The 14,495-nt window shown below is 28.8% G+C and overlaps 1 protein-coding gene across 2 annotated transcripts in view; it reads right to left on the bottom strand.

Annotated features, from left to right (window-relative positions):
* The window catches only part of mthl14 (methuselah-like 14), a 107,037-nt gene extending 101,336 nt beyond the window's left edge, over window positions 1-5,701 (bottom strand). The window contains exon 1 of one of the 2 annotated variants that reach the window (XM_065505269.1): window positions 5,402-5,701. In XM_065505269.1, the coding sequence (XP_065361341.1) occupies window positions 5,402-5,544 (143 nt within the window). In that variant the 5' untranslated portion in view covers window positions 5,545-5,701. Of the gene's footprint in view, window positions 1-5,397 lie in introns of both variants that reach the window. The other variant, XM_065505270.1, reaches the window with a different exon arrangement.
* Window positions 5,702-14,495: the final 8,794 nt, after the last annotated feature.

The following is a 14,495-nucleotide window of genomic DNA, read 5'->3' as shown; positions in this document are numbered from 1 at the left end:
TATTTTCCTTAAGTTACATCAAAATCGGCCCAAAAATATATAAAATTTCGCTATGTTTCCATGAGAAATTCCAAATATTGAAAAAAATTTACTTTTGACCTTCACGATTTAAGGGTTAACATTTTCCGATTTTAGAAAAACTTTCAGACTATATTTAAAATTACCTGGAATATAATATCCTGAATAGCTTTTGCTTAAAAATCATAACAGTAAATAAATTCGGCTCATTAGTCAAAATATGGCCAAAAAAATAGTTTTTCTTGAAAATCTCAAAATTTAAATCGCAGGTACGGAAAAACTATACGAGGTATTTTCATACTTTTTTCATATTTTTATTCCCTATTATGTTCTCAATAAATCCCAATGTGATGATCAAAAAATTTTGAAATTTGTTTAACAAAATTTATAAAAATTTGAAATTGGAGTTTTGAAACTGCCTTTAAAAAAATTAAATTTGTTTGGTCATACCTGCTAATAGGTTAACGTTATCCAACGAAGACAAAAACTCATATACAAGTTAATAGGGATATATTTTAAGTAAAAATGTACTTTTATTATAATATTTATCAAAATATGTTAATTTTGTTTCTACATTTCTTGTTCTAGTGGCCTCAAACACGTTAATGGCCTGGCGATTTTTTAATAACTTTAATATTTTTTGACCAATTTCTGTTTTTTATGTCTCATTAGAACGACAATTACGTGTACATTTCGATTCTTTTAAATTAAATTGCAAAAGTAATTATTTAATGCCAAAATTTTTACAAAATCTGAAAAAATTGCATTTTTTTCCCTTGTAAATGCACCTCAAAACTTCAGCGTCGTTGCGCCACCAGTTAGCGTTATCCTATCATCCTAATATTTTACACAACGAGTTTCTACAATACATAGAACCATTCTAGAGGGGGGACGGTCAAAATTCGCAATTTTATTTTTTTGGAGCACTCTAATATACATATATAAAAGAGTAACGTTACTGACTGACTGACTGATTCATCATCGCACAGCCCAAACGGCTGAAGCTAGAATCACGAAATTTTAACAGTGGGTTCCTCCCTCCCCCAAAACGATCCGATAAGAAGGGATTTTTGGAAATTCGAACGTTTAGGGGGTAAAAAAGGGTAAAAACGGGTAAAGTCGGTAACCTTATATCTTCAAAACTAATAAAGATACAAAAAAACTTAAAATAGCATGTTACTCCATTTAAAAAATAAGCTAACAGGTGTTTCGTACTTTTTCGAAATTCGAAACTGTTAGGGGAGAAAACGGGTAAAAACTGTATTTTGGTACTTTTTTTGCACCCTATAAACATAGAAACAAAATTTAAATCGTATTCTTTAATTAACAAAAAATAAAAAATATATGTTTGGTACTTTTTGGAAGTTCGAACCCTTAAGGGATAAAAATTGTGTTTATTTTTGGTACTTTTTCATAAAATATGTTTTTCTATAATTTGACATAGACATAGGAATATTTTATTATGAGCTCCCACCACGATACAGAAATTTATTTGAATTAAATTTTACCAAAGCAATGGGGATAAAAAAGGTACCAAAAAGGGGATAAAATCGGGAAAATACATTTTATTGAAATTATTAAGCCAATTTTGATCATTTTTTATCATTGGTTCTTGGATTCGTACAAAAATTAACTAACAGGGTATTATTTGGAACTCGAGTGCCAAGGTGTATATTGGGCCAAATCCGGGTAAACAGTTTGGTACTTTTTTTAAAACATATTTTTTCTTGGGCACATTAACACAGATTTTAATATTTTGAGACATGTCTGTAGCATAAACAATTTTAGCAAAATGTAATATTTTTAAAGGTCGAACTTGATTGTTTCAAGGAAGAAAAGGGAAATTGGTACTTTTCTCCTAATGGTACTTTTTCTTAAATATTTTAAATTATTTCACTTATCGACATTAAAGTTAGCTGATATGTATCTGAGTGAAGTTTGTGTTAGGAATAGGGTACAATATTTAGGTACCAAAATGTGAGAACTGAACTATAGGTACTTTTTTATTCATCTAATCATTAGATTAGATTCTAATGGTACTTTTTGAATTTTATATGACAATGGACTTAGAAACATGAAATTAAGCATATATGGTCCTAAGTGAGTGTGAATTTTAGGGGTAGACTTTTTGGTACTTTTTCTTTAATCGAATGGTACTTTTTGTAATTTCTTCACCAATGAACCTAGAAACATGAAATAACGCTTACATGAGCCCGAGTGGGTGGGAATGGTACTTTTTGAATTTTCTATAATAATGGACCTAGAAACATGAAATTAAGCATACATGGTCCTAAGTCAGTGAGAATTCTAGGGGGAGATTTTTGGTACTTTTTCTTTAATCGAATGGTACTTTTTGTAATTTCTTCACCAATGAACCTAGAAACATGAAATAAAGCTTACATGGGCCAGAGTGGGTGGAAATCCACAAGTGTCTGCTTTTTGGTACTTTTTCTATATTATAATGGTACTTTTTGAATTTTCTATAATAATGGACCTAGAAATATGTAATTAAGCGTATATGGTCCTATGTGAGTAAAATGGTACTTTTTCTTTATTATAATGGTACTTTTTTTTAATTTTGTATAACAATGGACTTAGAAACATGAAATTAAGCATACTCGGTCCTAAGTCAGTGAGAATTGTAGGGGAGACATTTTGGTACTTTTTCTTTATTCGAATGGTACGTTTTGTAATTTCTTCACCAATGAACCTAGAAACATGAAATAAAGCTTATATGGACCGGAGCGAGTGGGAATCTACAAGTGCCTGATTTTTTGTACTTTTTATATATTGTAGCGGTACTTTTTTGAATTTTCTGTAATAATGGACATAAAAATATGAAATTAATCGTATATGTTCTAAAGTGAGTGAGAATTCTAGGGAGAGACTTTTTGGTACTTTTTCTTTATTCTAATGGTACTTTTTTGAATTTTCTATAACAATGAACTTAGAAACATGATATTTAGCATATATGGTCCTAAGTGAGTGAGAATGCTAGAGATAGACTTTTTGGTACTTTTTCTTTATTCGACTTTTTGTAATTTCTTCACCAATGAACCTAAAGCCATGAAATTAATCTTATATGGACCCGAGTGAGTGGGAAACCACAGGTGGGGGCTTTTTGGTACTTTTTATATATTCTAATGGTACTTTGCTAAATTTTTGTAATAATGGACCCAGAAATATGAAATTAGACATTTACAATCAGATTCACAAAGGGAGACTTAATAGTAATATTTCACTCTTCTAATTGGGGTGGCGAAGCGCACCGGGTCAGCTAGTAAGTAATAATGACTCACAAAAATTGTATTGTTTCTGAAATTCGACAAATAACTAAAGACAAAGGGATTTTCGATCACTGTAGATGAGTGTTCCGATAGCTCCTTCTATAAATATTACTGCAAGAATTTACAATTCTAAAAACAAATCTTTCGAAATTTTTAACTTAGGACTTGAACCAATAAAAATAAAAGGTACGGAATAAAATATTTGTTATTTAGCTGGCGAAATATTAGAAGAATCGCAATTAATAATCAAAATATTAACTTAGATTAAAGTGGAGTTTAATATGATGGAGAATGTGATTTTGAAATGGTCGTCGAAAGTGATATTGAGGATGACATTTATAACCCTAGTTAGATAACGTTATTTTTTTGTACTGAAAAGATAACGATACGTCTGAAAGACGTATGCTACATAATAACCTTTAAAGGATATCACCGAAAAAAATATTGATGATTTTTTTGGTTGAAATCATTTACTTATTCAATTTATTTTAAAATTAAAGCATATTAATTTATGTATTCTACATATTATTAAATTATGTAGAATTAAATTAGCCTTAAAAAAATATGACATATTTATAAAGGACTTCTTCAATTCGGATCCAAAAACGAAAATAAATATTTTCTTTGTACTTTGTATAGATAATAATAAATGTATTAACTTATATAAACTGTATTAACTTATACAAACTAAAAAAAATAAATTCGATAAGCATTATATGCAAGATTTACAAACTAAATTTCTGTGGTCGCCATATACGACTCACGATTTATGGAAATTTCGGCATTGGTCCATTGGACAATTTCCGAAATTATTTCGGTAATAAAAAATATCGTAGCATGAAATTGGGTCGTACAGTGATTTGCATTCCCGAGTTGGTTTACTTTCCGTACGAACTACATTCATTGCAGAAATTCGCCCAGCGCTTTGAACATTTGGTGTAGTCCAGCAGTGCTTACTTTTACTTCTTATAATAGGTCAAAAAACCGTAATAACCCGGCTATCGAAAGAAGTAGTAAAATTATCAGGTTCTTAAGGATTTTCCAGAATTGGTGGTATATTCTCATCAGGCTCAAGGATGTCAACAAGATCATCTTTTACATCATCTCAATTAATTCATCTTTCGATTCGCTTACATTTTCTTCCATAAATTGTTAACTTTACATAAATTGTTAACTTTAACGTTATTTTGTTTTTCTTTAACAATAAAACTTAATACTTTACTTTTTTAAAAAAATTTTAATTATTCGAATAATTCGATTAATTTTAAAGGTGTGATCGAATTATTCGAACAAGTTAAAGTTATTCGAATACCCTAAACAACACACAAATATTTTTTGTCTGTGATTTTTTTTGTGACGAATATTCAATTGATGACTAGCAGCGAAATGGCAAATAACATTAATAAGAATAAGTTAAGAATCTAGGTTTCGTTTCTGAATTGCCTGATATACCCTACAAGCAATTCGGTAGTAGACTATAAGCTATAAACTAAGCACATAGAGAAACAACAAGAGCGGAAACTAAAAAAAAAACTCAAATTAAAATTTTACTCAAAATAATCACACATACGATTGTTGTTTTTTTTGTTTTCACATAGTTTTATTTACTAATACATTCTCACCACTTAGGTTTTTGACAAATGAGTTAGGTCTTTGACAAGAGAATTTCCGCTCTATGCATATTTCTCTATGGTTATGCAGAACTTTTCAATAACTTCATTTCAATCAATTATAGAAATTCCACAAATAGATTTTCTTTTGGTGTACTTTAATCTAACTACTTTGCAAATAGAGGCGGATGCTACTTTGATTATTTCTTAATGCAGCTAACTGACTAGACAGTAATTAGTTGTTATCAGCCTCTTCATGAGATGGATAACTTGAAGCTAGTAGCTTAGAAGTTAACTTTTGTCTAACTTTAAAGCAAATAATTTTGAGTCAGTTGATGATCTATGACATCATTATGTTAAAGTAATCAGTCAGCTCAATTAAAAATAATACATATAGAAACCATCTCTAGTTGAGAATTAGTCAGGTTAAAGGGAATTAAAAATTAACTGGTTAAATAATTTGTATTTATCTATATACTTACGTACTCTATTTCATGATTTACAGTCAAATCGATCATTGTTGAGCTCGGACTGCCAGTGGTCGTAACATTTTCAACTACAAACAGATCACCACGACATAATGATAGCATTAAAGATATACTTATTATTAAACCGAAAACATGTGCCATTTTAAAACAAGTTTCTGAATGTTTTATATTTTAGAGATATTGATATGTAAAATAAGATATTAGCATTTATTAACACATTTTTCAAATTAAACTTTAAATATTATTGAATTCACAAAAATATTATGTTCATTGCCACTATGTCACATAAATGCTTAGCAGAAGTTCTTAAAACTTGCAGCTACAAAATAGAACAAAACATGCAGTAACGCTTTTATACAGTTATTTATACTGCAATTCGTATATTTAAAATTCAATTTATCTTTTATGTTTTTTTAGATTTTGATACAACAATAAAGTATTAGCATTTATTAACACATTTATCAAATTAAACTTCAAATATTATTATTATTCACAAAAATATTATGCTGATTGCCACTATGTCACCGTACAGTTATACTGCAATTCGTATATTTAAAATTCATGCATATAGTATCAATTATTTATCTTTTATGTTTTTTTTTATTAAATTTTTATGTTTTCAGTTAGTCATTTTTATTTATTTGTAATTTATTATTACATACATTCCGATTCACATTAACAACGTAACAAAAGAAATGAAATATTTCGGACCTATTCGATCAACACATTGTATGTTTATAACACAATTTAGCAATAACTCTAAGGTGGAATTTGTTTATCTTTCTGATGAATAATTGAACAGAATACATGGATAGATAAGATAAGATTTGAAATATATTGTACATACATACATATGTATGCTTCTGCTAGTTTATCAGTAAATAAACAGCAGATTTAACCCGCTACATTTTTAAAATATAACATATCGTCGCACTAAGGAGCACTTAACCAGAAAACCTGGCCAAAAATGCAGAAATTAATTTAAAGAAATTTAAAAACAAATTATGCAGCTGATAGACAGTAAAATTCTAAATCATATTGTGAAATTTAAAGACTTTAAGTAGAGATTTGTAGTTTTGAGATGCTGTTTGTTTTTGGGTCTATAGAAAATCTTGTTCTTGTTCTGATGTTGATAAAAGTACTTTTTGAATATTATTTTAATAAGGAACGGATATTATTTTAAAAGATTAAAAGAAATAGAAAATCTTAAAATAGGAGAACACATATCGAGCCGTAATTGCGAAACCAACAATATAATATACTTTCATTTTTTTCATGCAAATATATGTATAATCTGTAGAAATTTCATAGTTCAGTTACAATTTTATAAAAAAAAAGCTCAAGTCCTCATCGTCCATATGTTTACAATAAATTAAAACATGCAATTACAAAGTTTGTTGTTATGCCCTTTCATGGTTAATGCTCGATATACATATTACGCAACAACAACAAGAAGAAATGTATACTTTTATAATCTCATAACAGATGCAATTGCAATACACCTAGGCTTGCCAGATCGAATTAGACAAAAAAGCTTGACATTCAGAATAAAAAGCTTGATTTTTCTTGACGTTAAAGAAAAACAAGTAACAGAGCTATATTCGGCTGTGCCGAATCTTATATACGCTTCACCAAAGTATACCTTAATTCAGAGCCCGGCAACACATGCGATTGGTCTGTTGTTGCAAGAGCGAAAAATAAGAAAAGAGAAAAATTTAGTGCCTGGCTCACTAAATGCGAACGAACATTTTCTTTCTTATTTTATATTGAAAACAACAAATAAATTTGAATTTTTGTTATTGTTTTCAATATAAAATAAGAAAGAAAATGTTCGTTCGCATTTAGTGAGCCAGGCCCTTATACTCTCATAATCACTACAACACAGGCATGGAAATTTTAATTTTGAAATGGTGGTACTTTAATTAAAAATAATGGCCCATAATCATAGTCAAACACTAAAGTCGGTTCTTTTTAAAAACAACTTTAAAATAAAAACCTGCTTTTTATTAATTTGCAACCATAGTCAAAATTAAAGTATGTTTTAAATTGAACCGACTTTAACAGGGTGCCACCGCAAATGTAGAAAATGTTTTCATACAATATACAACAAAAAACAGACAAGTGGCAATGCTGAACAGCTGACATACAAAATTAAAAAAAATCCAAAAAACGTAAACAATAAAAGTAACCGGGACATCTAAAGAAAGAAAGTTGTTTGTTGTGGAAAAATGGAAAAGATAAGATTAATATCATAATTACGATATTTTTTGTTCAATAATTGCAAAATCTCTACCAATATATTGTAACTTAAACATTTTTTACTTTGTGACGAACTTTTTTACTCGGCGAAGAACAGCTGATGCTGTTGTTAAACGAGTTAAAAACAACTTCAGCTAGTTTTATATTTAGAGACCTAAAGTCCACTCTTAAGTAAAGTCGAGTTTAATTCTCTTAAAATGTACTTTATTTTTGACTATGAGTATGGGCCAATATTTTTAAATTTAAAATTTCTGTTAGACTTCTTTACTTATATCGAATTAAGAAAGCATTTTAGATTGAAATGCTTTCTTAATTTTATAATTTTAAAAACTTACACCATACGTTGATGTTAAACAATATTAAGTTTTCCATGCCTGCATTAGTAATCTTCATGTACAAAAGCAAAAAACATGCGACAACACAACCTTCTTCAATGAACGCTCAAACGAGACCACAAAGTATACAGACTTCTTCAATGAACGCTCAAACGAGACCACAAAGTATACAGAGGCGTCAAATTTGACAGTTCAAAAACACTAAAATCAGCTTTTTTTGAAATTGTTTCGATAGAAAGAGAAAACAAATTTGCGGTTTAATACAGACAGTGCGTTAAAACAAACAACTATATAAATAAGCACAAAACCAAACCAGTTGAAATAGTTTCGAGCGAAAGAGACAAATATATTTTTTTTGCCGTGTCGCCTCTGTATACTTTGTGACGAGACTGAATGAGTATAATTTGCTTGATAAAACAAAAATTTTTCTCGAAAAAATTTTTACTTCCAAAAAATATTGTACTCCATAAAATGCTTTTGGAGAAATAAAAAATAACTTTTATTAATATTTCAACTAAATTTCTTTCGGTGTGGTAAGTAAATGAACACAACGCACAAATTTACTTCCTTTTTTTATAACTATGTAATGTGTTACGCATTTTTACAACTCTTTTATATCAGTAGTTTAAAGAAATTAAAAACAAAAGGGAAAATAATAACAGTTATTTTTTTTTGAAACTTTAATAGTAAGATTCTTTTGATGAATTTTTACTTCCATCGCCGTATTTAGGATATGAATTTGAAAATTTAATAAAGCAAGCGATTAGCTTAAAAAAATTTCAATTGAATATTAGAAGAAAATTCGAAATATTTGCATTTTATTTTTAAAAGAACTTGTTAATTAACTAAGAAATCTTTTGTCTTAAAATATTAAAAAATATTTCCATGTTTTCTATACAAAATACCCTAAATCATGTAAAGAGCCCAATAACAAACATTTTAGAAGAGTTCAAGTATAGTTTAACTGATATAAATATTATTCAAAATCAGTGTTCTTATATCTCAAAAAAAGATTGGGATGAAAAATCTGATACAATAATTTTTTGGATTCAAGTATATAATTTTAAAAATTCTGTCGGTGAAAATGTACTTAAAGAATTGTCTATTTTTCTGTTGTCATTACTCATTTCACCATTTTCTAATGCCGAAGTTGAAAGACTTTTTAGTTTAATGGCTTTAATTAAAAATAAAATTCGTAATCGAATTAAACCAGAATTGTTAAGTTCAATAATAAAAATTCGAGAAGTATTAAAATTCGAAAATGCATGTTGTTACACTTACAATATAACTAATGATATCATTCAATTAATTATTTTGTATAATCAGTAGGTATAAATGTATTAATAAATTAAAAATCTTATTTCATTAAAACATGGAAGTTATTTTATTCTTTAAAACAAAAACAGAAATTCAATATAAAAGTATATTTAAAAAAACTATATGTATATTTAATGTGAAATACATATATAAAAGAATATTCAATTTTGAATATAATATATTTTTTAAAATTTATAATATTTATTTAAATATTTTTGTACTACATTTTATAAAATAACCTACAATTTCTTATTCCCAATTTATTTTCAGAAAAATTTTTGAATTAATAATTCGTTACCTTAATATAGAAACGCCCTAACTCGTTTTTTTTTCCAAAATTTAGTTTTTTGCATACTTCGATAGATAATCCCGTAATACACCATTAATAAAATAAAATGTGACAACATTAAATTGGATGAAGACCTTCATAAAATTTTGTGTTAAAAAAAATCATAACTACAGAAATTTAAGTTTTATTAAGTTGTTTTCTTCTCCTGTACATTAATTAAAATGTTAGTTAGGGCCTTTCTATGTTAAGGTAGCGATATGAAATGTAATCTATTAAAACAAGTCAACAATTGTTATGAACAAAATTAGAAAAAACTTTAATTTATATTTGTAACATTTGAAATAAAAATTGTATTGTTAAGCTAGGTACTCTGTTCAAAATTTCGTGCGAAATGCTGTCAAACTACATATAAAATATTTGGAATGAAATATATGCGAAATAATTTCGCAAAAGCAGTACTCTGTTTTTATTGTGGAAAACATGTGAAATACATCTGGCAACCTTATTTTTCCACACGAAATAACATACGCAGCACTTCTTTCGCACGAACAGCTAGCTGTCAAACAGCATGTAAAATTTTTCGCATGAAAAAACCATATTTTTTCGCAGATATGAACAGAGTACTAGGCTTTACATTGAAAAAATTTAGCACTTTTTTTTCTTCTGTAGAACATTTCAGCACTTGGTTTTTCAAGTTTTAGCATATTTTGAAATTCATTTTCTGGCAACACTGCACGCGTGCATAGATAATGCCTAGCTCTGCCCAAGGCGAATTCATATAAGGTGTACTCATCCCTACAACAAATACAACAATACAAAAACAACATACATTTTGTTTTTGCTTTTTACCCAATCTGTCAAAAAACACAAGTAAGGCGAATTCAATATTAAAGTGGAATTTAACAAAAAACTGGTGTAATATATATTTTTATTGCTTCATTTTATGTGGAGGATGTTAAAATGTTCAATGATGAGTTCAAACGCGTGGAGAAACAGAAGAAATTGAATATAAAACAACAGAAAAAAGTGGACGCATTAAAAACACACACATATATATGACGCGCACCAACACGAACATAAATTTTGACAGTTTGGATAAAACAGCTGATGATCAGCTGGGCTAATGAGAACACCTTATATGAATTCGCCTTGGCTCTGCCTTAATTGTATGTTGAAAAAAATAACAACAAAAATAAAAAAAAAAATAAACCAAACCAAACGCACTCAAATACATACCAATTATGCAACAACATTCAACAACAGTGATGTTCATCCCATACAACAACAGGGTTGTCAGATTTTTGTTACCTCCATCGCCAAAAGCTAAACGAAAAATCGCCAAAAGTCGCCAAAATATTTTTTTTGGAATTCTACATACATATTTGGTTGGTAAAATTAACATGTTTAGAACGGCCAATGCTAAGCCTTTAACAATTCCAGCTGCATCGCATCTAATGCTAATTTTGAACATTACAATTCATATCCCCCTGCAGATACTTTTGGATTTAAATAAAGTTAATGAATTTTGAACTACCGAAAATTTCCAAAATTTCTGAGTTTGAGTATTAAATGAAATAAATACACAAAAACATTCATTCACTCCCAGATTTCAGTTTGCTTTTAACAATTCCAGCTGCATCGCAATAATTGTAAACTTGTGGCCAAAAATCTAACAAATTTGTTGAAATTTCACCTTTAAAGATCTAAGTTTAATTGATATATGCTAATTTTGACCATTACAATTCATATTCCTCTGCAGATAATTTTGGATTTAAATAAAGTTAATGAATGAATTTTGAACTACCGAAAATTTCCACATTTTAATATTGAAAATTCATTATATACTTTAAAAAGAGTTATATTTTCTGGTAACTGTTTAAGCATTTCTTTTAAAAGTTTATTAAGTACAAAAAACCATTTTCCTTTAAAAATTTCTACATCATGTTCCTCCATTTTTATATTTTGTAATTCCGTTCCAAATTCTGTGCCAAAATCGATAGATTCCAATGGCAGAAAAGAATCCGGCGAACCAATAGCCAATTTTAATGAGCATATTAAGTTATTAAGACGGCTTAAATATTTTAGAAGAAAAAATTAATATTGCACATTAAACCTGCATCCATATGATCAGATAATACGTGATTAATTTTAATTATTAATTATTGGGTTAATAAATATCAAAGAAATGAAATTATTTCAAGAAAAACAAATAATTTGTTAAAAATCGCCAAATAAATCGCCAACTAGTCTGTAAATCGCCAAAAAATCGCCATGTCGCCAATTGGAAATTTTGGTCGCCAAAGGCAATGAAAAATCGCCACGTTTGGCGAGAAATCGCCACATCTGACAGCCCTGTACAACAATTGTTTAAACAATTTAAACACATTTGTTACGCTCTTTTAAAGAGCGTAATAAATGTCTCATTTTTTCAGAAATTCAATAAGCATTGTTGTTGGTTGGTTTTTTGATGAAGCATAGCAAACACACGCGTTTCAATTACAATTGAACACAAAAAAACAAAGTTAAAAATAAATAAAAAATTTGAGAGTATTTCGGCCGTATAATGTATATTCTTTCATTTCCTTAAAATTTAAATTATATTCATTTAATAAATTGGTTTTATTTGACAAAAATTCAAAATTTAAACTTTCTTCATTTTGTTATTATTTTAAGTGTTTGACATTATGTTTGCTGGGTAGCTCTCTCACCAAATATCTTCATTTTTATTTTTGAACATCACTGTCAAGGCGAATTTATACAAGGTGGAGTCAGTCAAACAGCTGATAATTTTTTTTTTTCGCTTTTTGGTTTTAACAGTTGTCAAAGCTTGTTTTTATATTTAAATATCTACATATTCTAATCGTATTAACAAAATATTTATTTTTTACATAAATAAGTAAAGCCCTCACTATACAATTATCTACACTACATTAAGTTTTAATACATATTTGTTTATTATTTCATTTTTGTTTTTTGACATTTGTTAAGACCAATTGTTGTATTTGTAGAACTGATAGCACCTTGTATAAATTCGCCTTGATCACTGTTCTACAATGTAGAATGTTGTTGTTGGGTGTTTGTGCTGTTTACGTATGATAGAGTTGCTCATATGAGAACTCATTATAAACAACTCTCTCTCTATTTTGTTAGAGAATAAGATTTACAAATATTTACAAATGTGTATTACACACATCTACATACATATATACACACAACTAAACTTTTGTTTTCTTTTTATTATGCTATTATATATGTACATGATTTCATGAAACACTAACAAATTTGTGAACCAATTTTCTCGATTTTAAATAGCAACCGAGCCGGAAGAATTCCGGAGATTTTGATGTATCAATCATGTTTGTAAGTTATTTAGGGGATTTGGTAATTCTATTTCAACACACAGACGGACATGGCTATATCGTCTCCGCTATCTATAACGATCCAGAATATATATACTTTATGGGGTCGCAAATGAAAAATGTAGAAATTACAAACGGAATGACAAACTTATATATACCCTTGCCACTCATGGTGAAGGGTATAAAAACTGGATTTTTCTTGACAATTTAAAATTCATTTAAATTAACAAAAGAAAAAATATACAGTCAGCGTCTAAAGAAAGTGTACAACTTGTTTTTACATTTAAAACATTTTATTTACACATTAAAAAACTATTTGTTCTCCAGTTCTAGTATATTTAACAAAACATTTAATTGTTCTCTTGCAATATATAAACAAAAAACTAAACTAGTTCAACTGCAACAAAAACAGTAACAACAAAACCAAAAATACTCCATTTTTAACGCGTCAAAAGAAAGTGTACAGTTTAGGGAAATTAGAAGAAAAAACGTGTTTAGTATTTTATTTGACATTTTTTGGGTTTTAAAACAGTTTCAAGCCTCCTTGGCATTGTTTCTACCAATTTTGATGTCACCGATGTTGGGATGTTGAACCACTCTTCCTGCAGGATTTCGTGTAGAGAGTCATTGCTGGTAATATTTAATTTTCTGATCTGTCTGTCCAAATGCTACCACAGATGTTCAATGGGATTAATGTTCGGTGACTGTGGGGGTTGTTCCAGTTGTTTCGGTGTATGATACAACAACCATTCTTTAACAAGTTAAGAAGTATGCATCGGATAGTTGTCCTGTTGGAAGATCCAGGTTCGGTCTAGATTTAATTTTCTAATGATGGGTTCCATATTTTCTATAAGAATGTTTAGGTAATCGGTTTTGCTCATCAAACTATCAATTAATATGAGTTTTCCCATGCCACTTGCCGCCATACACCCCCACACCATCACCTAACCACCACCATGCTTTACGGTGGATAGCACATTTTTTGGTCGAACTCTTGATTTTTGCTTCTCCAAATTTAACTCCTTTTTTTACTTCCGAAAATCTCAAGCTTGCTTTCGTCCGTAAACAGCACATTATTCCAAAACAATTTTCTTGGTTTTTATACCTGTTTGCGAATTCTCGAAGTCGCTCTTTATTTCGTTTGGAAATGTGGGGTTATTCTCTCGGAACTCCACCATATAGAACATTTGGGTGTAGCGCTCGGCGAACCGTACTGTTACCAGTGTTGCCACTTCATGTGTAATTACACATATTGTGTGTAATTTCAACTTGGATGTGTAGCCCATGTGTAATTGAATGAATGTGTAATTCATGTGTAATTTTAAATTCCAATTATATCCAAAATAAGTATATTATCAATGTATGTCTTCAATCATTTTTAGTATTGTTCAGATTTCAAAACCGACTGAAAATAAATATGTACGTTTATATGAAGGAAAGTAGCTATATCCTCTATTTTAGTTGATAAATAACAAATCTAGTATCGCTAAATGTATTCATATTTATTATATTTTACTATAATTTATATATATG

Source organism: Calliphora vicina, chromosome 3 (assembly GCF_958450345.1).
Source record: "Calliphora vicina chromosome 3, idCalVici1.1, whole genome shotgun sequence".
Lineage (NCBI taxonomy): Eukaryota > Metazoa > Arthropoda > Insecta > Diptera > Calliphoridae > Calliphora > Calliphora vicina.
This window is presented reverse-complemented; position numbering and strand designations above follow the sequence as displayed.